The sequence below is a fragment of the Podarcis pityusensis genome (genome assembly GCF_964106645.2).
Source record: "Podarcis pityusensis genome assembly, chromosome: 9".
NCBI lineage: Eukaryota > Metazoa > Chordata > Lepidosauria > Squamata > Lacertidae > Podarcis > Podarcis pityusensis.
Window position 1 is genome coordinate 25,378,428 of NC_138034.1, and position 26,434 is coordinate 25,404,861.

The window sequence follows — 26,434 nt, forward strand, 5'->3', positions numbered from 1 at the left end:
CACCTATTTCCGGGTTTGCAGTGTTCTTAATCCAAGTTGTTCATAAACTAAGCTGTTCTTAAACCAAGGTACCACTGTATCTGTTTGTATTAGTGGGTAGGAAATGTTCCATTAGGGTCAAGCTAGATAAACAATAAAATTGTAAAAATAACTATGTCATCTAGATACGGGCTATGCATAGAGAAATTGCAAAAAAAAAGCTTCATTTCTGAGATCCCTTAGCATGTGTTGTAAGGTGGTTTGTCAAATGCCGCTATCAGTATACATGGAGCTTTATAGAGTAGAAAGAGGATACATTCCTGGTGTAGATGAGTTTATAATCTTAACATTCTCAACTCAGGGAAACAGAAAGAAAATGATGCAGGGATATACAGGGAAGGAGAGTGCTGCTGTTTCATTTATTTATTTTATTTGTATCCATCTGTAGATCTCAGGGCGGTTCACAACATAAAATACAAGCTAAAAACAAAAACATAATAAACAAACAATTTCACTGAACATGCTTAGGCTTGCTTACAGGTTTAGTTGCAGGAGGGCATTTGAAGCAGGGGTAAGACCTAGACAACGAAAGAGATTAAGATGTATCCTATTTAGTAATGGCAAACTCATCTTCCGACTGCCAGCCCTTACGTAGCCAATGTGGCACCAGCTGCAGAGAGGTATCTGCAGATTTGGAGGAACACAAAATTTGCAGAAGTTCAAAACATATTTTAGGAGGTGGAATAGGGGGGATGACTTTTCAGTGACAATTGAGCACACCACAGAGTGCTGAATGATGGAAAGGGGTTGGAAAAGGTGTATTCCGGAATATTGTATTCTTGGTGGGGGGGAAGGGTCCTGGTTGTCTGGCTGGAATCCCAAACAAGAGTACTCTGTGCTGCCACATGTTGTTGCAGTTCCCACTTGTAAGGCCTAAAAGAAAGTCTTCAAAATCAGCTGCGTTTCATTAATATTTTACTCAGCAAGCACTAAATCAATGGCACACTTTCTTAGACATCTATCCCCCTGAAATCTTATACAACAGAGCCTCGGTTTGTAAGGGGCAGGGATCAGGGCTGCTGCCTTGCCCTCACGATTGAGGGGGCCGGGGGCCACACGATGGCGTTTTCACATGACATCAACACACCGTGAATATGGGGGCCCCGTGGCCCCTCCCCCCCTTGGTGCCTATGGCTAGGACACCAATGATTTGAGCTGGCAACCAAGGCTCAAGACTTCGCGCCCGGCTCCTGGTGGCCGCGCAGAGCTGCGCTGAGCCCAGGACTGCAGGCAGCTCTGCGCAACCCTCGGAGTCGGTCTCCCGAGGGTTGCGCAGAGCTTCCTGAAGCCTGGAGAGCGAGAGGGGTCAGTGCGCACCAACCCCTCTCGCTCTCCAGGCTTCAGCGAAAGCCTGCATTCGCCCCATAGGACGCACACACATTTCCCCTTCATTTTTGGAGGGGAAAAAGTGCGTCCTATGGAGCGAAAAATACGGTATTTCTACACACTCAAGAGTTTGTTTCTTGAAACAACATCCCACCTGACCAGTTGGGGACTTTACAGAAGCAGTTTGTGATATGACTGAAGGGAATAATAAAGTTTTTAGAACCTTATTTGCATATCTAAAGTATCTCTTTGGATCTCACCTTTAAACTATAAAGTCCCCCTTCCTTAACTTACAAGGGGACAGTAGAAAGGATATTGTTACTGTTGGCATTGTGTACATTCTTACTGTTTTTAGGCTATTGAGTTCTTTTGAACTACTTGATGCCTAACTGCACATCTTTTTTCCTCTCTCTCCACTTTGCCACCTAAAGAGTCTTTCGCTGTTCCCGACCTGAGCAATTCAAGAGGTGACTTCTGCATGTAGTTGTTTGTTGCCATTCACTGAAATGTTTCTGTTAATATTTGGTCCCCAACACTAACTTGGTCTGCTCACTGTGTATGTATGCAGTTATTTCCCTCCAGTTACTGCACACTTATTCTAGCCCAGTGCAAATTCCCCTTTGTAGAAGGGATCACAAAATCTTGATACTTGTAACATAGCCATGTTTTACCAGTCAAGCCAGTAAGCACTTTTGTTTCAAGTACAATATTATATTCTTGCCCTACAACAGAAAGTGATTTTCTGCATGATTGGCTTATATGGAGACTTTTGTTTTTGCATTTGAATGCCTGAGTGTCCTTACTAATAGTTTCATAGGGGTTCTGTTATAAAATTAACTCCACAGCCGATGGGCAGCAATTAATAACATTAATACTAAACTGGTAAGTGTTATGGATGCTTTAACAATTAGGGAATCTTAAGCTTACTGGCCTCAGTCTGGAAAAATCAAATTGTAATTTAAAACCCATTGAAATCAGCGGGGTAAATTATCATAACCTTGCTAATTTTGATGGACTAATCTTGCAATTCTGCACACTGTTACTCCACAGGGCTCGGTAGGATGTACTTCCGAGTAAACATGGCTCAGATCGTGCTAGGCTTTTATTTCAAACAGAGCCACGAGCTTGTTGCAAATGTTACATTGAGATAAATGTAGTTACCATGCACCAGTTTGTTCCACTAACAGGCTTCCAGACACTTTTATTTTACACAAAGAATGACTTTCCTGCTGTTGTGTACCAGCTCATTCCTTAGCTCACTTTAGGGTGAGGTATGTTGTGATCCTAGTTAGCCCAGACTTGAATAATACAATAAACTATTTGCATGGTGCACCATGACCTTGCTGTTGTAATGTTGAATGTTCGTTAACCTCGGGGGCAGATTCCTCCCATTCCTCTTGTGTTCTAATAGCTGGTGGTTGTGTTGTCCTTAGTGCAGTATATTGATTTTTCAGTGTTAGATACTGAAACCTGCTTTGTTTTTGCCCTTCAGGCTATCACTGGGATACCTCTGACTGGATGCCCAATGTCCAACTGCCTGGCATACAGGAGTATCCGAATTACGAGGTGGTTGAAGAGGCGGCACCCCTGTATACAGATCCAAATTCCATTGATGCAGACTACTACCCTGGAGGTTACGACATTGAGAGTGACTTTCCACCTCCGCCAGACGACTTCCCAGTGCCTGACGACCTCCCACCGTTGCCACCCGAGTACAGTGATCAGTTTGACTCAATACAGCAATCCAGAGACATGCCTGCTGTAGGTAGCTTGGGATCCTCTGCAAGGAGCAGGCAGAGGTTCAATCTCAGCCAGTACCTTCCCCATCACTATCCGCCAGACCTGTCGGAACCTCAGAACACAAACAACGGAGTCTCCGGGAATTACAGAGAACCCTTTGCTCCTTACACAGTAGGGTACAGCAGAGACTTCGAAGCGCCCCCCGTAGACAACATGTCCATGTCTGTGTACGCTTCCACAGCTTCCTGCTCCGACGTGTCGGCATGCTGTGAAATGGAGTCTGAGGCCATGCTGAGTGACTATGAGAGTGGAGACGACGGACATTTCGAAGAGGTGATCATCCCTTCGCTCGAGCCTCAGCACCACACAGAAGTCTGACACCCTTCCTCAATTAAAAGTGCCTGGATGTTAATGAACTTAAAAAATAAAAGTATTCTAGAGAAAAATATCGGAGAGCTTATTTTTCTTGGCAGCAATGCTTGAGCCGCTTTCGTTTCAGTGAGCTAAAACTGGCATGGCTGCACTGGATCATGTAGCTCATTTCAACTTGTTAACCATTTCCTGACCTCGTTCCCGCCGCTTGACTGATCACAGGTCTCCCATTGGCTGTGCCATCCCCCCCAAAAAGTGTTTTTTGTACTTACATTGTCTATGTTAAAAGAAATAAAGCAAAAACACATACCACTTCCTCATTTTAGCATGATAAATGTATTTATATCGTTCAAGAGCAAATCATTTTTTTTCCTATCTCTTTTTGTAAATTTTATGTACAGTTTTGATTTCAATAATTTTAACTAGATTTTGTAGATACTTTCGAAACTTGATTTCCACTGATTCTAGTGGTGTTTTTAGTGTGCCGTTAAACCAACACGCCCTGGGTCTTATAGCATTCAGCACTTCACCGTTTTGTTTTGTTTTCCACAGAAGTGTGACATTTCATTTATAGATTTCTATGTAATCATGCATTTCCAAGTGTACATAATTTCCAGCTGTAAAAGATTCCTGATATTTTCTGGGTGACGAACATGGAAATATCCCACCTGGGTTTCTGTACTCTAGGACAGTTACACATTTTTCCTTTCTTGAAAAGTGTGGGGGGAGGGGAGGAGGGAAGCCACTGCATACCTATTTAGAACCAAAACCACCATGGCACAGTTTTATAGTGTCTGTATATTTGTGATGCAATGGTCTTGTAAAGGTTTTTACTGAAATCTACCATTAGCCAGTCTTTCTTACTGACAATAAATTATTAATAAAATACTTTAGCTTTGTTCACCGTTATCTACTTCATATCTATTACACAGGTGTAACGTTGCAGATGCGTTGCTTAGCGCAAGCCTAGCCAGCAAAAACAAAAACGGTGTTCCTTATACAGCCCACCAGATGGCAGCATGAGCCTGCTTAATTCATTAAAATAAAGAGTAGCACAAATGGGATGAATGGATGCAATATGTAAGGATGAGACTCACGTTTCAGATGCTTCTCTTTTATGCACTGATTGTAGCACCGGTGAGTGTTATACAATTATACCTCCACCCCATTCTCTGGGGAGAATAAGCGTATCCAACAGTTACTTAGAAGATCGCAGAGGTATTAGTCTTCATAATGATTTCTAGAATCCTCTTATTCCTTTTGACTGCTGCTAGTGCTTTGGATTAGGTTCTCAGCCTATTTAGTGGCAGTGATGCAATTCTGCTGTCGGATGAAGAATCTCATTGTCGGAATCCCAGCAAAAACATAACCGTGTTTTATCATTCACATGCCACATCTAACAGCCCGGCCTGCGATTTTCCACCCATGTAGAATAAGAGTTCCGGCCACAGGACTGAGACATGCCAAGCATTTGCTAGGAAAACATGGGAAAATTGGCATGATTACTATATGCTCAATACATGCATAATGCTGATCTGCCGGATGCGCCCCTCTGTATATTTAGGAATGTATTCAAACCCCTTGTCCTATGCAAGCATGTGATTAGCATTGCTTGAGGGGGGGGGGTTGCGGGCCCTACATGCTGAAAGAGAAAGTGGAGGGTCTGCCGTACTTGTGTAAGCTCCATGTGTGAACATGCATTGAGCTTCCATGAGTGCAGCAGGGCTCCCTGCTGCAGACCCTCACCTTCCAATACATGGGGAGGAGCAAAGGACCAGGCGATGAGTGCATGATGGAAGGGAGCAGCAAGTGCAGCCTTACTCTTATGTAGAACCATAGAATTGTAGAACTGGAATTGACCCCAAGGGTCATCTTGTGAACCTCCCCTTGCAAAACAGGAATCTCTTCTAAAGCATCCATGAAAGATGTGCATCCAACCTCTGCTTAGAACCCTCCAAGGAAGGAGAGTCCACCACCTCCCGAGGGAACCTGTTCTGCTGCCAAACAGCTATTAATTCCAGAAAGTTCCTCTTGATGTTTACTCAGAATCTCCTTTCTTGCAATTTGAAGCCATTGGTTTGAGTCCTACCCTCCAGAGCAAGAGTTTGGCACTGAACACCTGAATAGAACTCTGGTCATTTGGTAAAGTTTTACAACTTCACAAATTATTTCTCTCCACAGTCATAGGCACTATAACTCTGATTACAAGATGCTACAGACAAAGTAGGGACGCGGGTGGCGCTGTGGGTTAAACCACAGAGCCTAGCACTTGCTGATCAGAAGGTTGGCGGTTCGAATCCCCATGACAGGGTGAGCTCCCGTTGCTCGGTCTGTGCTCCTGCCAACCTAGCAGTTCGAAAGCATGTCAAAGTGCAAGTAGATAAATAAGCTGTATGCTGGCTCCCTCAGCCAATAAAGCGAGATGAGCACCGCAACCCCAGAGTTGGTCACGACTGGACCTAATGGTCAGGCGTCCCTTTACCTTTACCTTTAACATTTATAATATATCATCTCCGACGACTTCTTTTTTTAAAAAAAAAGGACAAAATGCCCAGAACTATCCTATACCACCAATGTGGCTAACCTGTACTTCCCAAACACAAAAAGCACTGCAGTTAATTTTTGCTCAATAGAATTAATGTTGATGGTACAAGTCTAGCTGGACCTTCAAGAGGGGATCTGTTGCTCAACAACAACAACAAAATCCAGGCTCTGCCCCAGGTTTCCTGAACCTCGGCCCTCCAGATGTTTTTGGCCTACAACTCCCATGATCCCTAGCTAGCAGGATCAATGGTCAGGGATGATGGGAATTGTAGTGTCAAAACATCTGGAGGGCCGAGGTTGAGGAAGCCTGCTCTACCTCTTACATCAATTCCAGCCAAAGAGCCCTGATTTGGGCACTTTGGCTGGGATTCCTGCAAGTGATGCCCTCGCTCCAAAGGGTTTGTCTGCCTCAAGCAACAGCCTCTCCAACCTCTTGAATATGGAGAGCTTCCAAGAGCTGTTTGTGATATGGCTAAGAGTGCTGCAAACACAACCTGATGTTATGTTCTAAGGCGAGATTCTGCTATGGAACTCCAAAACACATTGTTGAGCCACAATCCAACATTGCGCTAAGCGTAGTTCAAGCCCATTGAAATCAATGGGGCCGGAGAATGTTTAACCCTGTCTTGGGATTGTGACCTTGGAAGTTCGTCTTTGAAAGTATTTAATGTAATCATCACTCTAGACGTGGAACAACCTGAATTTTACATTGGGTATGCTTAACCAAAATAGTTCCCCAGAAAAGGTTAAACTGAAGTACATAATATTTCCACTCTGAACTTTACGGACACAATGTACCAGGAGGTTTCAACAAAATAAAATAAATACTTACAGTGTGGTACTGTTTTGCAGTAAAGGGAATAGAAGTTTTCTATTTAATTCAAAGAGGGTAATATGATGTGAAGTTTATTATCATTTAGCAGAATCTCTGGCATCATCTGTGAGCAAGTTTGATTATTCACTTAGATGAAGTCCGGTGATTCAATTATTTACACACACAAATGTTTGTAGTTTTTTCCTATGCTGACTTGATTTTTTCCTCTGCTTTTATTTTTCTGTATTGACATTCTGATACTTATTTAAAAATGACAGTAATGGGAGTCCCTTAGAAAGAGAAGAGGTGCAGGTTGTCATTTCCAGCATTTGTTTAACACTCTTATCTGCCTGTTGTGCCTGATAACTTGCTCTGTGGCAGAAACCACTGAACCAAATTCAAAACAGTCTGCGAGAAATGGAATCTAAGCTTCTTTTGATTAGTAGCTTGTTCCAGAGAGAGTCTGTCCCACATGATAAAGCATTTGGAGGGAAGTAATTATAACTACCTTTTCAAGCCGATGCCATAATACTTTGATATATAACTTAACTTTGATGAGGCTTATTATTTACAATCACCAAAAGAATTAACTATCACAACAGCCTTGCAAGTAATTCTTTTCTGCTAACCCACAAGCACTGATCGTTTTCACTTAACTGTGTGCCCAGACATTATCTATGTTACCGTCTTAGCTCCACAGTAATGCTGAAATTTTGGCCATTCTCCATCAATTAAGGAGAAAAGGAGATTGCATTTTACAATTCTCAAAGGGAAGAGAACATTTCAGTGAAATTCCAACAAGTAAGGTGCAGGTTATTTGTTGCATTTAACTTTCCTTTCAAGGGGTGTTTGTGAGTGCTTCTTTCTTTTTCTTTGCTACTATAAACCATCTCTCTAATGGTCTGCCCTCTGCAGCCTCCTCAGGTGGTTCTGCTTCAATTAAAGCCCAGGAGATGGTGCCACAAGGCAGTGGCTCCCAAGCTTTACTCCCCATGGACCACTTGAAAACCACTGACGGTCTGGGTGGACCACCTAAATGATTGTTCTGCCCCTCATGGCCATTGTAATGTGCTGTGCTAGATGCCATATGGCTTTTTTAAACCATATCTTCCTTGCTTCTTATATATTGCATTTTATTGTATTGCAATCTGAACTCTATAGAATTAACATCAGAATACAGGTGTGGCGTTTGCCCGTTCTTTTGAAAATGTACAGGAGGAGAGAAAGAGTTAATAGGTAGACCAATAGAAAAGCCAGAGGCGGAGCCTACCTGTTTATAAAAGGGCTTGGCCCGAGGTTTAGACGGTTGGTTGGTTGGTTGGTTGGTTGGGAAAAAGCAGTTGGCAGACAGATGGAAAGAGAGAGACAGTTAGTGCAGTTGGTTCTTGTGTGAGGGGAGGTAGAAGAGTTAGAGACAGAATAGAATAAGCCTAAGAGGGTAAAGGGTAACAGCGTTTCGAATGCATTCAAAGTTTATTTGTGTTTGCAATAAACTACAATCTTCATTGTTAACTTGAGAACCTGACTGAGACTAAGTGATTTACCGGGGAGAACCTGGTTGGTGGCAGTGGATTGGTGGTGTACAGGTCAATAGTCTGTGAGACGACTGGGGGCTCCGTACAAACGCCACAAAAGGCAACTCCCATTTTGTGCATGTTTGATGCATATGTGGGGGGAGGTGCAATGGGGGCGGGGCAGGCTCATGCATGCTCTGCCAATGCGCACGATGACCCGGAATGTAACTCCCACATAAACTCCCCTGTAAAAAAAATATAACACAAGAAATAGAAGAAGCAATAAAGATACAATTACAAATAAAGGTAAAGGTAAAGGGACCCCTGACCATTAGGTCCAGTCGTGACTGACTCTGGGGTTGCGGCGCTCATCTCGCTTTATTGGCCGAGGGAGCCAGCATACAGCTTCCAGGTCATGTGGCCAGCATGACTAAGCTGCTTCTGGCGAACCAGAGCAGTGCACGGAAACGCCGTTTACCTTCCCGCCAGAGCGGTACCTATTTATCTACTTGCACTTTGACATGCTTTCGATTGGCAGGAGCAGGGACTGAGCAATGGGAGCTTAGCCCGTCACAGGGATTCGAACCTCTGACCTTCTGATCAGCAAGTCCTAGGCTCTGTAGTTTAACCCACAGCGCCACCCGCGTCCACAATTACAAATAGATGTGACTAATGAATGGATGTGCTGTCTCCTGTCTTCAGTGGCAAATCCACAAGCATGCTACAGATGAATGAATTTGTGGGGCACTGGTTGTCCACAGTTTGGGACCCAGGGGTGTCAATTTGAATAAAATATTGAGGGGCAGGTAAGTCTCACCCCACATAACTGATCACAAGATGTGGCGCACGCACACCATTTGAATGGCAATGCCAATCAACTCTGGGGGCCCTGGCCCCATCAAATATTTTATTGGGGAGGGCCGAAGGGACCTTGGCCCCTAGGAGTTGGTTCCTATGTTAGGAACCCCTGTCACCAGATAACTCCTCACCTGAGGCTTGCGGGCAGCTGGAGGGGTCATAATGAATGCTGGAGAGGGGGGAAGGGGAGAAAGACTCTTGACCACCCTTGACCACCTCACAATAATAAGCTCAAAACCACACAAACATCCAAATTCTCAAGCGCTCTGTGGACAAGGATAAAAATCTGAAACTTTTTTTTTATCAGGGGAAGAAAACTAATGCTGGCAGCCTGATACCGGATAAAGGAAAACAGCGTTCCAGTTTGCAGAAGCTTCCCCACCTGGACAGCTGGTAGCGATTCTTTCCTGACACAAGTAACCCAGAGACTAGCATATAAACTGTGTGTTGAAACACTTGTTTCCTGGAGGTTTTCAGCTCGTTTGAGGCAGATACAGGACTCATTGTCAACCTGAGCACCATTGCTAGCCAAGGGTGGTGGACACGGTAGAAGTGTTCTGTGTTTCATTTGTGATTTCTAATGAAGGGAGACAATTCTGTAGTTGGGGGATTTGGCTTGAAGGAAATCTGACTGGCTGGTTGTTAATTTGGTTTAGCTTTTTAGGGATGGGGCATGGGGAAAAGGGGGCTTGAGGGATTGTACCTCAAAGGCTGGTGGAGCTCTAAGGAGTCACCAGAGAAAACACTGGAAGCTGGTGTGCATAAAAAAGTACCTGGCCTTTCTCTAAGCTACTGTTGGCATTTGACCGAAGGAAGCGAAATGTTAGTGCTATGGGATGCGGTCCAGATGCATTTTCCTACTGATGGAACCACTCTGAGTGCTTGAAACACCATGTTCCATCAGAAGAAACTTTTATATTGGACATCAGTGGGTAACAGGTGATCATTGCCTTGTTTCTTGGGGTGTGAACCCCTCCATCATAGGCTCTGGTTGTATATATGATATATGGTTTATAAACACATTCTCTGCTGTGCCTCACTTCCAAAGGAAACACAAACTTCAGGAAAGTGACTGGAAACTCTGGAATCTTACACCACTTGGAGATTGTTTTGGTGTGTGCAATATACCTTGTGGTTGGAATTAAAGCTTACTTGCATACTGCATTATGTATATATACAGCTATATAAACAGCTTTTTACCTTAACTCTGTTTTTTGCATAAAAAAACCTGACAATACATGAGACTCAAAAAGAAGAGTTGGATCCAGTCTAAGTAAATTAGTTTTGATTCCTAAGTCATTAAAGTTTCCTCTAAGATTACAGGAGATGATAGTTCATTGGCTTATGTTATTTTCTTGACTCAAGAAAAAAGGGTTTGATGCTAATTTAATTTTACTCCGGAGACAGGAGACATATTGGAAGAGAAAAATAAGGCAAGAGAGGAATCTCTATTTGCTAAGAGACACATTGTCTGAATACCAGTCCATTGGCTTTCTCTTGGTGTGAATTGAATATAATTTCTGTTTACAACTTTTGCTTTTGTATTCACCAGATCATCTCTTTTATATCTCGTGCAGACATCAAGCTAGGCATTTTCTCTTCCCACTCCCTGGCATCAGGCTGGGAAATATTCACATTTTATTACCATCTTCATTATAAGTTTAGATTCCACTGGACTGAGATTTGCCTTGCGCTTCAGTGACACCATCTTTTCTGGGCTGCTGATCCCAAATCATTTCTAAAATAGCCAAATTGTGCAACTAAAACATGAATTGCCTGCTCAATGGAAGTAAACAGAACAAGCACAGGCACCGCCAATAATTCATGCAAATGTGAATTTGTCAGAGGCTGATCACATGGAGGAGAAAATAGCTAGCTGGTGACCAGATCAGCTGAATCAAATTAAACCTCCACCTCCCCTTTGTTTTTTTATAAAAGGGGCACTTTGATAATCGTATATTGCTTGATAACCCGTAGAAACATTACCCCATCTTTGTGTGTGTGTGTGTGTGTGTGTGTGTGTGTTCCTGAAATAATTCAAGGCACAGACCTAAATAAATACAAGAACTCCTATTTCCTTGCCTCTAGCCAAATTTGAGTTCATATATTTTACATGCTTTTGGTTATGAAGGGTATCCATTCATATTAAAATGAAAATTCAGCCCTTCTCTTGTTGGCTTAGCAAAAACTGTTGTTTGCCAGCTTTATTCCCTGTTCCTGTGACATCCCAAAAAGCTGTTATTTGTCTAGTGGTGAAGAAAACTTATAAATCAATAACCCTGACAGTACACAGGCTGAAACTCTTTTCCTTAATATGCCCTGAACAGTGGTTCATGGTATGGTGTATATTTTTCCTTCTCTCTTTTTCTTTTGCAGCAAGTGTATTCAAGAATAGCTCATATACCAACTCAGTCATCTGCAGCTGTAGGATCTGTAGGATATTGTGCAGAACTTTTCTGCTCTCCAGACAGACTAATACATTTATACTTGAAAGCAAGCAACAAGGCGTTGGAACTTATGAATAGCCTTAGAGCGCGCTCCTGCTTCTCACCAACCAATTTCATTTTTCTGTAATTCAAGCCACTGGACAATGAACGTAGTAATTGCTAGGAAATTGGGCTGGTAAATTTGCACAGAAGGGTTTGTAATAATTCCTGCTTGCACAAAGGTTAAAGCATTTTGAGCACAGCTTATGACTGGAACATTAATGTGCTTTTGAGTCTGTAACAGCAAAGGGGGCCTGTAGGTATTTGAAAGGTAGGCATCAACTAAAGCTTAACCATCCTGCTTATACTGGGGTATAATATGATTTCCTGAAGTAGGGTTGCTTTGTCGTGATTTCTGCACCATGGTGGGAAAATTACTTCACTCGAGTTCGTATATCATCATTACCTGCCTGATTCCCAGAGGCTGATAAATGGAAGCACCAAAGAGCAAGGAATGAAAATGAAGGGGCTGAAGGGGGGGGGTCTCTCTGTGTGTGCCTCCTTCTCATAAATAAATCATGTTCATTTCCTTGGAGAACTTCATTTCTCCTACTCTCAGTCTCGTGGCACACACAAACTGGATGATGTCTGTTTAATGGGGAATCTCAAGTCTGAGGCCCAAATGCATACCTTCCAACATTTCTCCCATGAAAATGGGGATGTACTATTCAATGGTGGCAATGATAATTTTATTATTCATACCCCACCCATTTGACTGGGTTGCCCCAGCCACTCTGTGTGACTTCCAACATATATCAGAACATAATAAAACATTAAAAACTTCCCTATTTACGGTTGTCTTCAGATGGTTGTATAGTGACTTATCTCTTTGGCTTGGTGTCCGGTGTGGAGAGTCCTTTCCTCTCCCAGTAACTTCATAGGCAAGAATCACAAGCAGTTTGTATTTGATAGCCTTTTCCATTCAGTCATCTGGCTGCAAAGCAAGAATCTATATCTCTCCACAAAGAGAGGTGTTGGCTACTCTGAACCCTTCCACTTCCCTCCCCAGCAACATCCTAGGTGCCAACAGGAAGTTCCAGCCCTCTGCATTCTCTGTTCTTTAATATGGCTGGACCTGCGAGTCTGAGGGGAGGGGGGATGGCTCAGGCTCTCTAGGGGGGACTCTGCTAGCTGTTCCCTCCCTTCCCCCTCTTCTCCAGTATCTCATAGCTAGATAACTCCTGCGGAGGCTGTACAGCATTCTCCTCTCTCTCTCCTACTGAAACTGCTTGTGAGAGGGTGGGGCAAATTGTCCACCTCCTCCTCCTCTTCAGAGAGAAGCTGATCTGGCTGAGGATACACTTCCTAATCCTCCTGTTCAGACCATTCCCTGACACTTAGGGATCATATAACCCTCCAACATTTCTCTGATAAAGATAAAGGTAAAGGGATCCCGGACCGTTAAGTCCAGTCATGGATGACTCTGAGGTTGTGGCGCTCATCTCACTTTATTGGCCGAGGGAGCCAGCGTACAGCTTCCGGGTCATGTGGCCAGCATGACTAAGCCGCTTCTGGCGAACCAGAGCAGCGCACAGAAACACCTTTTACCTTCCCGCTGGAGCGGTACCTATTTATCTACTTGCACTTTCATGTGCTTTCGAACTGCTAGGTGGGCAACAGCTTTTGTGAATCTGGGACTGACCCTGGAAAACAGGAACAGTTTCAGACTTGGAAAGTCTGCAAATACAGCCCTCTAAGACTCTCTATCCAGCCCTTGGGATTCTGTCAGGACACGTAACCCACTTCAACCTTCACTGACTGACCCCTCCTCTGTGTCTTCTTCAAGTGCTGTTGACTGGCTGGAATGTGTCCACTTGAACTGTGATATTGCCCCTGACTTGCCTGGATGGAGAATGTTGAGAGGGATTAAGCATGGCTGAATGTAGCCTTCTGAGGTCGAGCTCCTGGTCTCACACCCTGGAGCAGGAGCATTCCTACTCACCCTCCATGTCTCTTCCCCACCTCTGCTCTCTCTGCACTGGGAGTCAAGGAGGTTCCACATTCCCTTCACAAGCAAGGCTTTGGTTGCGGCTACCTGGTTGATGAGCCAACAGCAAAGGCTTGTCTCAAAGATTAAGCCATGTAAGTCTAAGTACACATGGGTGTTACAGTTATATTAAAGCAGTTACAGTTCCTTTAGTTGTTCCAACCATTACTTGGATAAGTGACCATGGTGCTGCTACTTAATTTACATGGGGAAAACCTGTCCATCTTTGCTTTTATTCACAGCTTCACAAGTTAAAAACCCTCACTAGCAGGAAATAAAATTGGTTTCTGAGTAAGCAAACCACTTCCCTACTTTGAAAACGGTTTTTTGTTTTTGTTTTTGAAAAACACCCCATGTTCCTCTGCACTAGAATTATTTTCATCATTTAATAGGAGAAATCAAATAAGGAGCCAACTGCTTATGTGTTTGTTTGCTTATTTGCATCTTCCTTTGATGCAAGCATTTCAAAGCATTCAAGTAGGAGTTTAGTTTATCCCCTTCCTTTGTTAATGGCTCTAGTTGCCCCTCTTTTCCTTTCAGAACAAACAGGTACAATTTTATTATTCTTTTGCTAAATTTCTGTCAGCTGATGGGAGATTTATAGTAAATGTAAAACCAGATGTTCACTTGGGCCTTGGTTTCAGGCAAGGTTTGTATTCTTTTAACAAATGGGTGATATGCAGAAATTTAACACTGAAGCTTGCCCAGTAATGGAGTAATGCGCCAATGGTGAAAGCTTGGCAGTCTACCTGTTATTCATTTATTTAAAGTTTTATAACCACAGTGTGGTTTATGATAGAACTGTGATGCAATACTGTTTGTTCAACTTGTGCTTTAATGAGTATTGTGCAATGTATTCTGCCATTTGTATTGTAGTGTGCACTGCAATGTAACTGATGGGGGAAGTCTTCCATCTGGTCAGGTGAAAGTTGAAAACTGTCACTGGAGAACTTTAACTGACACAGATGAGGAGGGGTTGGAGATAGAACTCTCAGTATGCAAATTAAGGATAGAATATGTGCATATTCTGATTGGTGGGTACAGGTTTAGAATTTTCAGTTATACCATTTGATTGGCTGGGGCTGGACTAGAGGGGTCAGGAGAAGTGTATATATAGCTGAGTACTAGTCAGTTTGGGTTAGTCTGTAGTGGCCAGAAGGAGGCAGCTGAGGAAGAAGGAAGAAAACCTGGAAGGAAGCCAGAGTTGCTTTGTTGTTTGAAGACTTGCCGGGGTAGCTGAATCACTTGGCTTAGGATGAAGAGATGAGGGGAAGAATCACATAGAGAGAAATTGAGAGGCAGTTTGGAATACCAAGCTCTGGTGTCTGGTAGGAGATCCAAAGGAAGATTACACAGCAGGGCAGCAAAATCAGAGCTGTGCTTCAGAAGGTGAGTAGAGGCAAAACAGAGGCCTCAGAAAAAAGCCAGGCGTAACTGGGGTGCAGTAACTACTACACCAATATGGCAAAAGAGTTTTAATAATGTATCTAAGTGCTTCTTCAAAGTTGTCTTGGTGTACTGAAATAAGCTTTCGGTATTTAAAGCAACAGTAACAAGTTAACAAAGTGCACACCCATTTCAAGAGACTCCTATTTCAAGTACTCCCATAAACTTGTACAATACATAATCACGAAATAAATCCATGTAAAAAAATTGTTGCTTATATCTGATCTTTTAGCATGATTTTAGTTTACAGTTACCAGGGGTTGGGGTTAGTTAAGGGTGCAAAGTGTATAAATGATATTAAATGGTGGCAGTGGTGTGGATTTAGGAAAATCACTGGAGAAGACGTTGGGGAAAATATCCCCTTCCTTCCACAATCCAGGCACTCTTTGAGGAAACTGATTTTCTAGATCCACTTCAATCTGAGTTTAGGGTCAGTTTTGACAAAGAAACTACTTTGTTCTCCCTGTATGACGAGGTCTGTCAGGAGAGAGACAGGGGAAATGTGTTGATGTTATTTCTCCACAACCTCTCAATGACTTTCAATACCATCAACCCTGGTATCCTTCTGGAGTGGTTGTCTCAGCTGGAGGTGGGTGGCACTGCTTTGTGGTGGTTCCAGTCCTACTTGGATGGTTGTTCCATCCAACCTTCCCTGGCTCTGCCAGGCAGAAGAGACCTACTGAAGAGTGTCCTTATGTGGCTGGAAGCTACCACTGACAGCATCCAGCAGTAGCCAGTGTAACTCTTCCCCCACCCCCCCAAAAAAACCCAAACCCAAGATGTTTCAGGAGCAGGGATGGTGTGTGGTTGAGTCAGCACGGCATCCACTCCTGAGCTAGCACTGTTCCATCACTTGTTGGGTAATGGCATCTTTGCTGAACCAGCCAGGGAGCTGGCATTGTGAAAGAGATTTTTTTCTTTGCTGGCATGATTGGTGGAGCTGTAGATTTGGTTCCAGCTACACCATTCCATCAAGCCCTGCTGCTGTCAGCCAGGAGCTAGGATTGCAGCATAAAACACCAATCCTGAAGGCAGCAGTGGGGAGAACTGAATATGGTTGAACTCATCTCATCTAACACGTGCTAGTTAAGGTAAATCAGCACTCTTGCACTCCTCTGTCCTTTTCTGTTTATTTTCCTCCCCTCTTTTCCATTTTACATTTTCCCTCTGCGATAAACTTCGGAGGTAGCATGACCAGCTCTGGGTGATTTAAACCTTGTCACTGCCTGTCAGAAACAACTGTGAATTCGGGGATTTTATGTAAATGGTTAATTATATTCAGAAGCAAGGGCACTTTCTATTGTAGTGGGATTCATGTGGCCACTTATTCCTTGAAAAAGGAATAAATTAAAGATGAGGCATGATGGAAACAAAACTGGAATTTTATTAACAAGCACTCTTTGAGGGATAAAGCTTAATAGTTACACTAGAAAAGGCAGAATACTTATTTTTAGTCAAAACACTATTACAGATTCAGCTAAGAACTCTACTTAAAACTTTCCTCTAGAAGACTGTTTTTATTAAATCCTATTTCTCCTAGAATGGCTATCAAGTTTACCCTGACAGTAAAACGTCTCTAGCCCCTTTCTGGGATTTCTTCATTTCCCTATGGAAATTAAACCAGTTTGTCCTTCCTAACAATCCCTTAATCATCCAGCTACTTCCCTAGCCAGGCCCTATTTGTCAATTAAATGGTCAGATTCTACCTTTTCACGCTCCACTCCCTCCTGATTGGTGGTTGTTATGCCATCTTGATTACTCCATCCTGCCAGGATTGGCTAGTGGGTCTCCAGGAGGATGACCAAAGGTCTGTCCATCACACCCTTGCCATTAGCATATTATTCTCCCATGTTTGAAAGGCTCTGCTTTCCTTGCATCCGTGTCTTCCCCACTCCAGCCATGGCAGAATCCCTTTGGAGTTCTGCTGACACCAGAAATCCAACTTTGGTAGGGCAAGGGCTGCAGATGTTTTCACAGATAGGGAGTGGATGTCCAACATCCCTCTCTAAGGGTAGATCTCTCTTTCTGCCCTTGGAGACAGAGATTTGATGCTGCCAATGACCCTCCCAAGGATCATAGCATTGGAACACAAATAAGATAGCAGCATAAAAGCATCCCAATACAGACTGACAGTAATAATAAAACAGAGAGTAACAGCCATTTTAAAACTCCAGACCAGCTTCTGCAATGAAAAGAAAATTCCAACACAAAGGAATTTAAGGCCCATTTAAAAGCATCAGAATGGTTGGTGGGGAGGGAAGTAGACCCTTTGGGAGGGACAGTGCTTTTTTCTGGGGGGATGCATACCCCTAAATATTTTGTGATTCTAACAGGAGAAGAAACTAAAAAAAATTTCTAAATTAGTTTCTTCTCTAGCACGGTGAATTGTCAATTCCGTTGCTACCCCCGATGGCAGCCTCATTTCCTGTCACAGTGTTTCCTGAGTCTCAGACGGAAGCGAGCGTTTAATATGTGAAGTAGGAGTTGGAATCTAGCATGGTGATTGGTCACTTTCCTTGTTACCACCTCCAATGGTGGCTTCATTTCCTTTCCCAGTGTAATGAATGTTCTTTGTACTTTTGTCCATTTACTGTGTTTATTTTCCCTGATTTGAACTATAAAACAGTGATTTTCTTGAGTCAAAATGAGAGTACCCCTAACATTTTAATTTTTTTGTAGAAAAAAATCACTGGGAAGGGGGATTTCACACCATCGGAATACATGGGAAATGCCAGGACCTCAGTTTTCACTACATTGAAAAATACATCACTCTTTTTCTTGTTACTCATGGAGACCTAGCCTTGTTTTCTCCAGCAGCATTGCAGGTTTAGCAAATAAAAGAACTGAGCAAATCTATCTTTTTTTCATCTGATGGTGTGGACAAAAGTGCTTTGGGGTACATTGAAGCAGTATTGCAGCAGAAGAAGAATTTATAGGAACTTCCATCCCGGCAGGGCCTCTTCCACTGTCTAAGTTCCACCTGCCTCTTGTTTGCTCTGCATCAGTGGCCTGATATCACTTATCCTAACACAGCCCATCAAAGTGACAGATACTCTGCAAGACATATGATAACAACCTGGTGGAAAAGTGTCAGGAAATGACTTTCACCCTCCACCTCTCCTTATGCCGTGTGGGAGTGATGAGAACTGGAACGGATAAAAGGGCCATTTTCTTGCAGAACAAAAAGGGCTCACGTTTGTCATCTTGTCCAGACACATGCAAGCAACACACAGAGCTTCCTTTGACGTCACAGTCATTTGTGCTTGGGGTAAGATGACCCAGAAGCCCAATAGCACACAACTATTGAAAGGATAGGAAGGAAGCCGGTTCTCTTTTGCAGCTGGTCAGTCAGTGCTGCAAACTGGGAGAAGGGATGAGTTTGGGTGCTGGATGTAAGCTACATGTAAGAGATTCAATGTTCCCTATCTCCTAACCATGGTTAAAGGATTAAGAAGAGGCTCCTGTAGCTTCACACAGGCTTGGCATGACAATTTAGTATCCTCAGGCAGCTACCTACCTACTGGATGCTCACCAATGATGTCTGCTACGGCTTAGCATATTGATTAATAATAATAATTGTTATTTTATTAAAGCTTTTTCATAATACAATAAGATAAAAGAAACTAATATAAATAAAAACAAAAACAGAGAAAGAAAAAGAAAAAAGAAAACACAGAAAATAAAGGGGCGGAGGACTTCCAATTTTCTGTCTGTCATTTACATAAAAGAAATTATTCTGCTTTCTGTTAAGCAATAATTCCACAATCTTCAGACCCAAATGTCTCCAATACAATTTGCTTTTCACGCAAAAAGTCCAAATGAACAGATGATTAATGGGAAGTTACACTGCTCAGGATGAATACACAATGTCACATAACAGCCCTTCAAACACATCAGAATAAATGCTCAATAAAGACCATAGTCTAACCTCTGCATAAGCTTTGTGTGAACAACTCAGGATAGGTGCTCCATAAAAAGTCATCTGGAGAAGCCCTTTATCTCTTTCTGTGGGCCAATTTACACCATATATTTAAAACAAATTTGTTGTCCAATTAAAGCAGACTGCTTCTCCCAAATAATCCTGGGAACTGCAGCTTGTTAAGGATGCTGTGAATTGCAGCTGTGGTGGGAAACTACAGTTTCCAGCATTCTTTGGGGGGAAGCCATGAACTTTAAATGTCCATTGAATGTGCTTTAAATGTATGATGCACATCTGTGCTCACTCTATCTTTATACATATACACCCATATAGACAGACCCATATCTGTAAATGTATATCTTTTTCCATAGATGTATGCTGATAGAGTTGTCTATACGCATGTACAGAGATGATCCATTTTCACAAAGTCACAGGTGAAGCAGACAAGCGAGTCAAACTAATAATCTAATCTGCTGTGAGTGCCTCATCCTGGCAGCCAAATGTTTCTTGGGCAAAACGATGGCGCCACAGCTGTTGTTTTCCAGGCCAATTATTGCACAGTTTAGCACATTTAAAGAAATATCTTCTGAATGTTTCACGTATTGATTGTCGGGACAGGCGAGGCGGCATGCCTCCCTGTTGGCAATGAAGTGACAAGCGGAGAGAAATTCTCAGCTCTCCGGAGTTTTATCAGTCTTTCAGCTAAACATTTGATTGGGATATTTACTCAGTAGGTAACGATTTAAGCAGTTCACACTGTGCATAAATACACAGCCCCAGTGACACCTCGGAGACAAGGGCAATGCCAGCGGGGGGACTTCACTGGCACTGATCTCAGTCATTTAAAGGTACTGTTTTTGCCATGAAGGGCTGAGTCAATTCCTAATAGGATTTCAAGGCTCCTTGCATCTCCTAAGAAACTTCAGTGGCTCAAAAGTTCAAAGTCTTCTGCGTCACGGAGATTTGCTAGCAATTTTCAGTTGACTTTCGAAAAGCCCGCAGTTCCATGGGGTGCCATGATTAACCTTTAACTAACCTTGAACATGCCTGGTTTATGTTATTTGTCTCTCCTTTTGTTATACCGATGGCATGGATTCAGGGCCAAAGAAGGTAATTTGTCACACAACGCATAAGTTGTGGAATGTGCTCCACAAGTTGTGATGGCCACCAAGCTGGATGGCTTCAAAAGAGGATAAGAGAATTCATATAGGTTATCAATGGCTATTAGCTAACTGGTGTCCTGCTCTATCTGGCATCAAGTCAGTAAGTCAAGTCCCAAGTTCAACAGGTAAGAAACGCGGTCAGGGGTAAGTCCAAAGTCCTGTAGCATCCCAGCCAAGGTCCATCAAGATGAGCAGTTGAGCAGGCACAGAACCTCAGCTCTGCTGCCATTTTGTACTTTTATTATTTATTAATTGAATTTATATACTGCCCTATACCCAGAGGTCTCATACTTTGCATGCTGATTGCAGCATCTGGGCTTGATGAGTCATATGCCTCTCACCTGTTCCAAGCCTACTCCAGCTGAGGAATCACACCCCTCCTCTCAGAGCTAGAGAGCTGTGGACCCATGGCTGTCTCAGCCTCCTGGAGCATCCCTTCCACTGCTCACTATACCTCAGAGCCCACCATGTTTATAGACAGAGGTCCCTCTGACTCTGGTGATGAGTCCTGCTGCTCTGGTTCCTGGGCACTGCCATCCTCCATCACCCTGTGAGTACTTCCTTCCCCATCCCTAGCTTGCCCTGGTGTGCCCCAATCATGGCTGGGCTGCACCAATTGCCAGGACTCCTCCCTGTCACCCTGCCATTCATGACAATTGGCTATGTTCTGCCTCTGAATGGCAGTTGCTGGAAGCATCTTCTCATTTGTATCCAGTTGCTGTGCCATGAGATCTTGCCAACAGATTTACATGCATGTGCATGCAGAGGCTTCAATCCAAATATGCAGTACCAGACCCAGGAAAGCATCCCTGCCAGTAGGTATACAATGTCTGTACAGTCAGGTTTCCATTAAAGCCCACACTTAGAGGGGACTCCTGTGTCACTAAAACACAGGCAGCTGTTTTATGCAGTGTCAGATTATTTGTTCATATGTTCTAGTGTTGCCTTCTCTGACTGGCAACTGCTCTCTGCTAATGCTGTATGTGCCTGCCTGATAACACTACTGGACTCTCCTAAGGTCCTGGATAATGTCAAATAGCTCTTTATTAGCATTTTAAAATTAAATACACCATGCCACAGTTTGCAAAGCAATAATGGAAAAGGAAAGAGGCAAAATGCTAAAAAGGAGGCTGAATAGAGATTGTCAGCCTTTGCAAAATCACACTATGATTACTCACGATATTAGAAGACTTGTCATTTCAAAGATCTCTGTGAAAGAAGGTCTACTCTAAATGACTGGCTGCAATGATGAGACAACTAAAATGTGACAAAATATTGAGACTGTCTGTATTCCACAGCTGCTAACTGTACGTTCCCAGCTGCTGGAACCAGGATATGTGTGTGTGTGTAATTACTGTATTTACTCGAATCTAATGCTCACCATTTTTGGCCAAATTATGTTGCAAAAATTAAGGTGTGCATTAGATTTGATGGAACATTAGACTTGAGTGAATATGGTAGGTACTGCTGTCATTACAAGAAAGCCAAAAACAGCAATGATTTTAGAACAACCATGAGAGTAATAGCCTTCACTGTGATGGGAGAAAGGGCAGAGAGAGGTCAGTTCTACTGCAGGGACTCCTGGCTCCCTGTTGCTCCCTGCCAGCAGAACCCAGGCTGCTTTCTGTAGGGTTTGCTGCTACTTTTCCCATGAAGAGTCAATGACAGTGAAATGACCTCAAATAAGAGGAAATTCATCTGGGGACGGACCAGGCAGCAAACATGGCCCCTGATCCCAAAGTAAGGATAATGGGGTGAGGAAGCTTTGTTTGTAGCCAAATGGAGGGCAGTGAATGGCTACCATGTACTTGAATGGCAAAGTGTACACCAAGGATCTTAACCACGCCATCCACAAGGAAGCAGAACCTGCCCCTTGTCTATGATGTCTATTGGGACGGGTTAGGCTTTGGTCCCAGCTCAGGGATGTCCCTGAGAGTCACAGTTTGCATTCTGACACAGAAATCAATTGGCCCCATTTACTTCTTTTCTTTCCCCATCTGTATTATCTACCCATCTGTTCTGGTGCTGGTGACACATGCTAGTTACAGCTCACCTGGTCTACTGCAGTACCCTCTGCATGGGGATGGCCATATTGACTTGGGATCAGATGGTCTGGAAAACTGTCTTCTTCCACATGAAGGCTTAAGAGCTCCAGGTGAAGTATTGTTGCTGTCCTGCAGGCATATAATGTGTTTAGGCAGGTAAAGCACAATCTGGTACCCAGAGCTGAAGTGGCGATTCCCCCCAAAGTGCCTCTTGGCACCTCTTTGACTCGGACACCAAAAAAAGTGCCATGGACAAGTGTCTACTAAAAGTGAAACTGATTTCCCTCTCTCCCTCTCTCTGACCTTGCCATGGAAGGAAAATATCAGGGTGCAGGATGAGGGGGAAGGTAGAGGGAACACCAGCGTGAGAGGGCAAGCTTGTAATCAGAGGGAATGTTTGTGCTGGAACACTGCAGTCCCAGTGCTTCAGAGCACAAAAGCAAATCCCTTTTAGTTCTCCCTCACCCCAAATCAACATGGTAGGAATGGTGAGTTTTGCTGAGGAATGCTGGCTGCCACCTCTGCCCATCCCAGAGGTATGCTTTTTAAGCATGAGAAACGGCAGAGGTGGCCTCAAACTGCTAAATGGGAAGGCCAAGCTCCAGAATGGTCATGTACATAAAGTGTGCAGGGTAATGCTGAAAGCATTAACCAGAAAGCATTGTCACAAATGTGAGATGCTCAGTAGTTGCCACTAGGACAATGGGTAAAAGAGAGAGGCTGCCATGAGGGCTCCCTCATCACAGGTGAAAAGCTGAGCCATAGGAATAGAAGCACTTCACTATTGAGCAGTCTGGCGCCCTTGGCTCATGTTCAATATTCAGCCACAGAAGTGTGCAAATAACTTAGCATTCCTCCATTATCTGAATATGAAGCCTGTATCCAGAATAGCCAAGTGATCTAGCAATGAGTTTCCTTGGGTGATTAAAGTAAGCAGTCAAACCCCAGAGTCCAATTGAGAATTCACACAGGTTGCACAGCAAATAAATAAAAGCAAAACACTCTAAATAATCTTCTCCTACATAAACTTATAGGGAAGCAATGGTAGAATGTGTTTCTTGCAAAACGCCAACTTGCAAACTTACTGCACAATGTTATTGTTAATGACATCAGGTGCACTTTTGGGTAGGAAGAAAGACCCCCAGACAGCACTAACAGTAAATACAGAAGCACCAGACGGAGGAGAAGCCAGCCGGCATAATATCCCAAAGAGCATTTAAACCTGATTTTTTTTAAGCATCTCTATGAGCTTCAGCCGAAAAGTAATTAGAAAAATCTAATCAAATGCATTGAGCTACTCCATTAGACCAAAAGTTATCAAAAACGCCACAAACAGTTGACAGAAAACAGAGCAGAGCGAATGCTTGTGGGGAAAGTACTGTGTTAGCATGAACATTAACTCAGCAGAGAGTGACCTACTTGGATATCCTAGACACCATCTGTTCCCACAGATTTTCTGTTCTCCTAGAATAAAAGTTGGGGGATTGTTCACAATTGTACACCACCTGGCCCGATAAGAGTTGGAGAGACCACTTTTGTGGTTGCTTTCATTTGCTTTCAGAAGGCTCAGGCAAACTGAATGTGAAGCAGCAGTTAACATCTTAAAGGGGAAATCTTATGACTCAGGATGACCAGAGAGAGAGAGAGAGTCACTGGCCACTTGGGTGAGAAGCATCATTCAGAGCAGATCTGTGCAGACTGGCTGTGCTTACCTAGCAGTCAGGTTGCTTACACTCAGAGCATGATGTGACAACATGAAGGATCCTCTGATTTATTCTAAGCAAAGGAGGAGGATGTTGCATGTATGACCTTAAGCAAACTACTTGAATGGCGGTTAGGAGCTGCCAGAAAAACATTAGAAACTAAACAAAAAGAGAAAATAAGTTACAGTGTAATAAGAGGAGGGGGGAGGGGCCACCTCTCCCAGAATCTGAATAGCCTGCTTTGTCTCCTAGTCCTTGACACACGCAGGGACACACACAACCCTCCTGACAGCATTTTGGAGCTGTTGCAACTGACTGCATGTAGCTGATCTGGCTTGAGCTCAGCTGTGGCTTGGTTTTGCCTGATGTTTGAGCACGAGGCAGCACAGGCTCATTGAAAAAAGAGAGAAGCCACTACAGCAGGATCAAAAGGTAATGACTTCATCCTGATAGCATTTTGTGAATGGGGTGGCCACCATTGCACACATGCCTCTCTCCACCTGCACAGTGCCCTGGCCTCTCCACTTTCTCTTTCCTGCCATGACCTGGTCACTCTGCTCTCCCCTCCCCCAGGTTGCTCCCCTCCTGTTATGTACTGAGTTGAATAGGATCCAAACTGCAGCAGTCTGATTGGTCCTAGAACAATAGGATTCAGAATGCAGCAGTCTGATTGGTCCTAGAACAATGCAGCAGTATGATTGGTTGGCAGGAACCACCCAATCATGCTCCAGATAGAAGTGAATCCACAACCTGTTTGGCTTACAGTAGAATTCCGGAATTAGCCAATCATGTGCAGCCCATTGTGTAAATAATGTATTTAAAGCAGATACTTTGAGGGGACTTTCATTCATTCCTCCTTACCACTATGAACTGAATAAAGAGCATGAAATCACTTTGCGACTCTGAGTATATTTCACCTCCCCTCCCTCCTCCCCTCCCAGCAGCTCAACAGGCAGGTTGAGGTCCATTTTATCTTTCACCCTTTTTTTTTTTTTACAAGGCAAAGTGATGCCCTGGCTGGGGTGCTACCCACCCACCCAGCGGCGTAGCGTGGGTTATCAGCACCCGGGGCAAGGCAAGTAATTTGCGCCCCCTAACCCGGGGCAAGGCAAATAATTTGCGCCCCCTAACCCGGGGCAAGGCAAGTACAGTAATTTACTCTCCCAAGCAGCAGCAGCAGCGAGGCTTCTCTTTCCCCTGCGCTCTCCTGGAGCTGCCTCTTTTCTTTCCTTTTTTCCCTTTCTCCAAGGCTTTTCGCTTTCTCTCCTTAATTGATTCCTCCTCCACACCGCAGCGTTTCCTAGCTGCTTCCCCCCCTTCCCCCCTCTCTCCTCCTCGCTCTGCTTGCCTTGCCCTGCACCGGCAGCAGCAGGCGCAGCCAGACCCCCGCCAGCCAGCCCGCCCGCCCGCCCACCCGGCTTCCTCTCCTTTTTTTGCCCGCGGCAGAAGGCTTCGCTCTCCCCCTTCCGCGACCTCCTCGCCAAGCCGAGCGAGCGCGGGCTCCCTAACCCGTGGATTTTAGTAGGGGCAGAGAGCTGCTAGTGCGAGCGCGCCCCCCGCCCATGTTGCGCCCGGTGCGGCCGGCCCCCCTGGCACCCCCCACGCTACGCCACTGCACCCACCCTCTTCACCTGCAGCCCAGAGGCATTCTGGGAAAAAGCATGGCTAATGGAATGGTCTGGGAGATGCTTTAGTCCAGCAGCATCTGGGCAGTCACAAGTTTCCCATCCCAGATCACTTGAAATAAGGGATTTTTTTCCAGTCTAACCAGATGGAAAACCTTTTTATTTTTTTTATTTTCTAGAATCTGTTATGACTGCAGGTGTCAGTATAACATTGTGAATGTACTTTGGGGTAGCCCTCATGACAACTGTAGGTGGTGCTATGGGACATTGAGAAAAAGAGGAATCCCACAGTGGGAAGTGACATGGAAAATCTCCAGTGGATTGGCTCTGAAAATCCGCAACTGGGTTGATGTATTTTCAGATTCTGACAAGTGTTATAGATGTTTTTGGAGCTGTGAAGGTGTAAGAAGAGTGGAGCAACAGGAATAGCTTATTCCAGTGGATGGGTGCCCACAAGGGGTCTCTTTCAATGTAAATTCAAACTGTATGTTCTTGTTTATTATGCAACCATTAAGCACCCGAGAGCTCCTCTTCTCAGTCCTATTAGCATGTCACTGTCATTAATGAGGAATCACATATCCGATCAGCTGCTTATCATTTTTAAAGCTGTGTTGGCCTTGTGGTTTTCATTCTGGGAGTTCTAGATGATCTGATTGAACAACATTGCCTCTGGTTCTCAGCATCTTGTCAGCATTATAACCATCTGAATCCCAAAGATTTAAGAACTCCAATCTATTCTATAGTTGCTGTGCTGCCACAGATAGTCCCCCCCCCCCTCTGCAAGCACTGTGTCTCGATGTGATGCACTTAATAGCAGATAGATAGATAGAACAGAAGGCAATGCTGATACTGA

At 43.9% G+C, this 26,434-nt stretch overlaps 2 protein-coding genes across 9 annotated transcripts in view; both read left to right on the forward strand.

Annotated features, from left to right (window-relative positions):
- FAT1 (FAT atypical cadherin 1) overlaps positions 1 to 4,378 on the forward strand; it is a 125,060-nt gene extending 120,682 nt beyond the window's left edge. For 3 of the 5 annotated variants that reach the window (XM_081020446.1, XM_081020448.1, XM_081020447.1), the window contains 2 exons: positions 1,797 to 1,832; positions 2,858 to 4,378. In XM_081020446.1, the coding sequence (XP_080876572.1) occupies positions 1,797 to 1,832; positions 2,858 to 3,483 (662 nt within the window). In that variant the 3' untranslated portion in view covers positions 3,484 to 4,378. Of the gene's footprint in view, positions 1 to 1,796; positions 1,833 to 2,857 lie in introns of those variants that run through there. The other 2 variants (XR_013990349.1, XM_081020449.1) reach the window with 2 other exon arrangements.
- Positions 4,379 to 14,708: 10,330 nt separating this feature from the next.
- MTNR1A (melatonin receptor 1A) overlaps positions 14,709 to 26,434 on the forward strand; it is an 81,363-nt gene continuing 69,637 nt past the window's right edge. Inside the window, exons 1-3 of one of the 4 annotated variants that reach the window (XR_013990376.1) lie at positions 14,751 to 15,069; positions 16,073 to 16,217; positions 17,806 to 18,803. The gene's annotated coding sequence lies outside the window, so the exon portion shown is untranslated. Of the gene's footprint in view, positions 15,070 to 16,072; positions 16,968 to 17,805; positions 18,804 to 26,434 lie in introns of those variants that run through there. The other 3 variants (XR_013990374.1, XR_013990375.1, XM_081020561.1) reach the window with 3 other exon arrangements.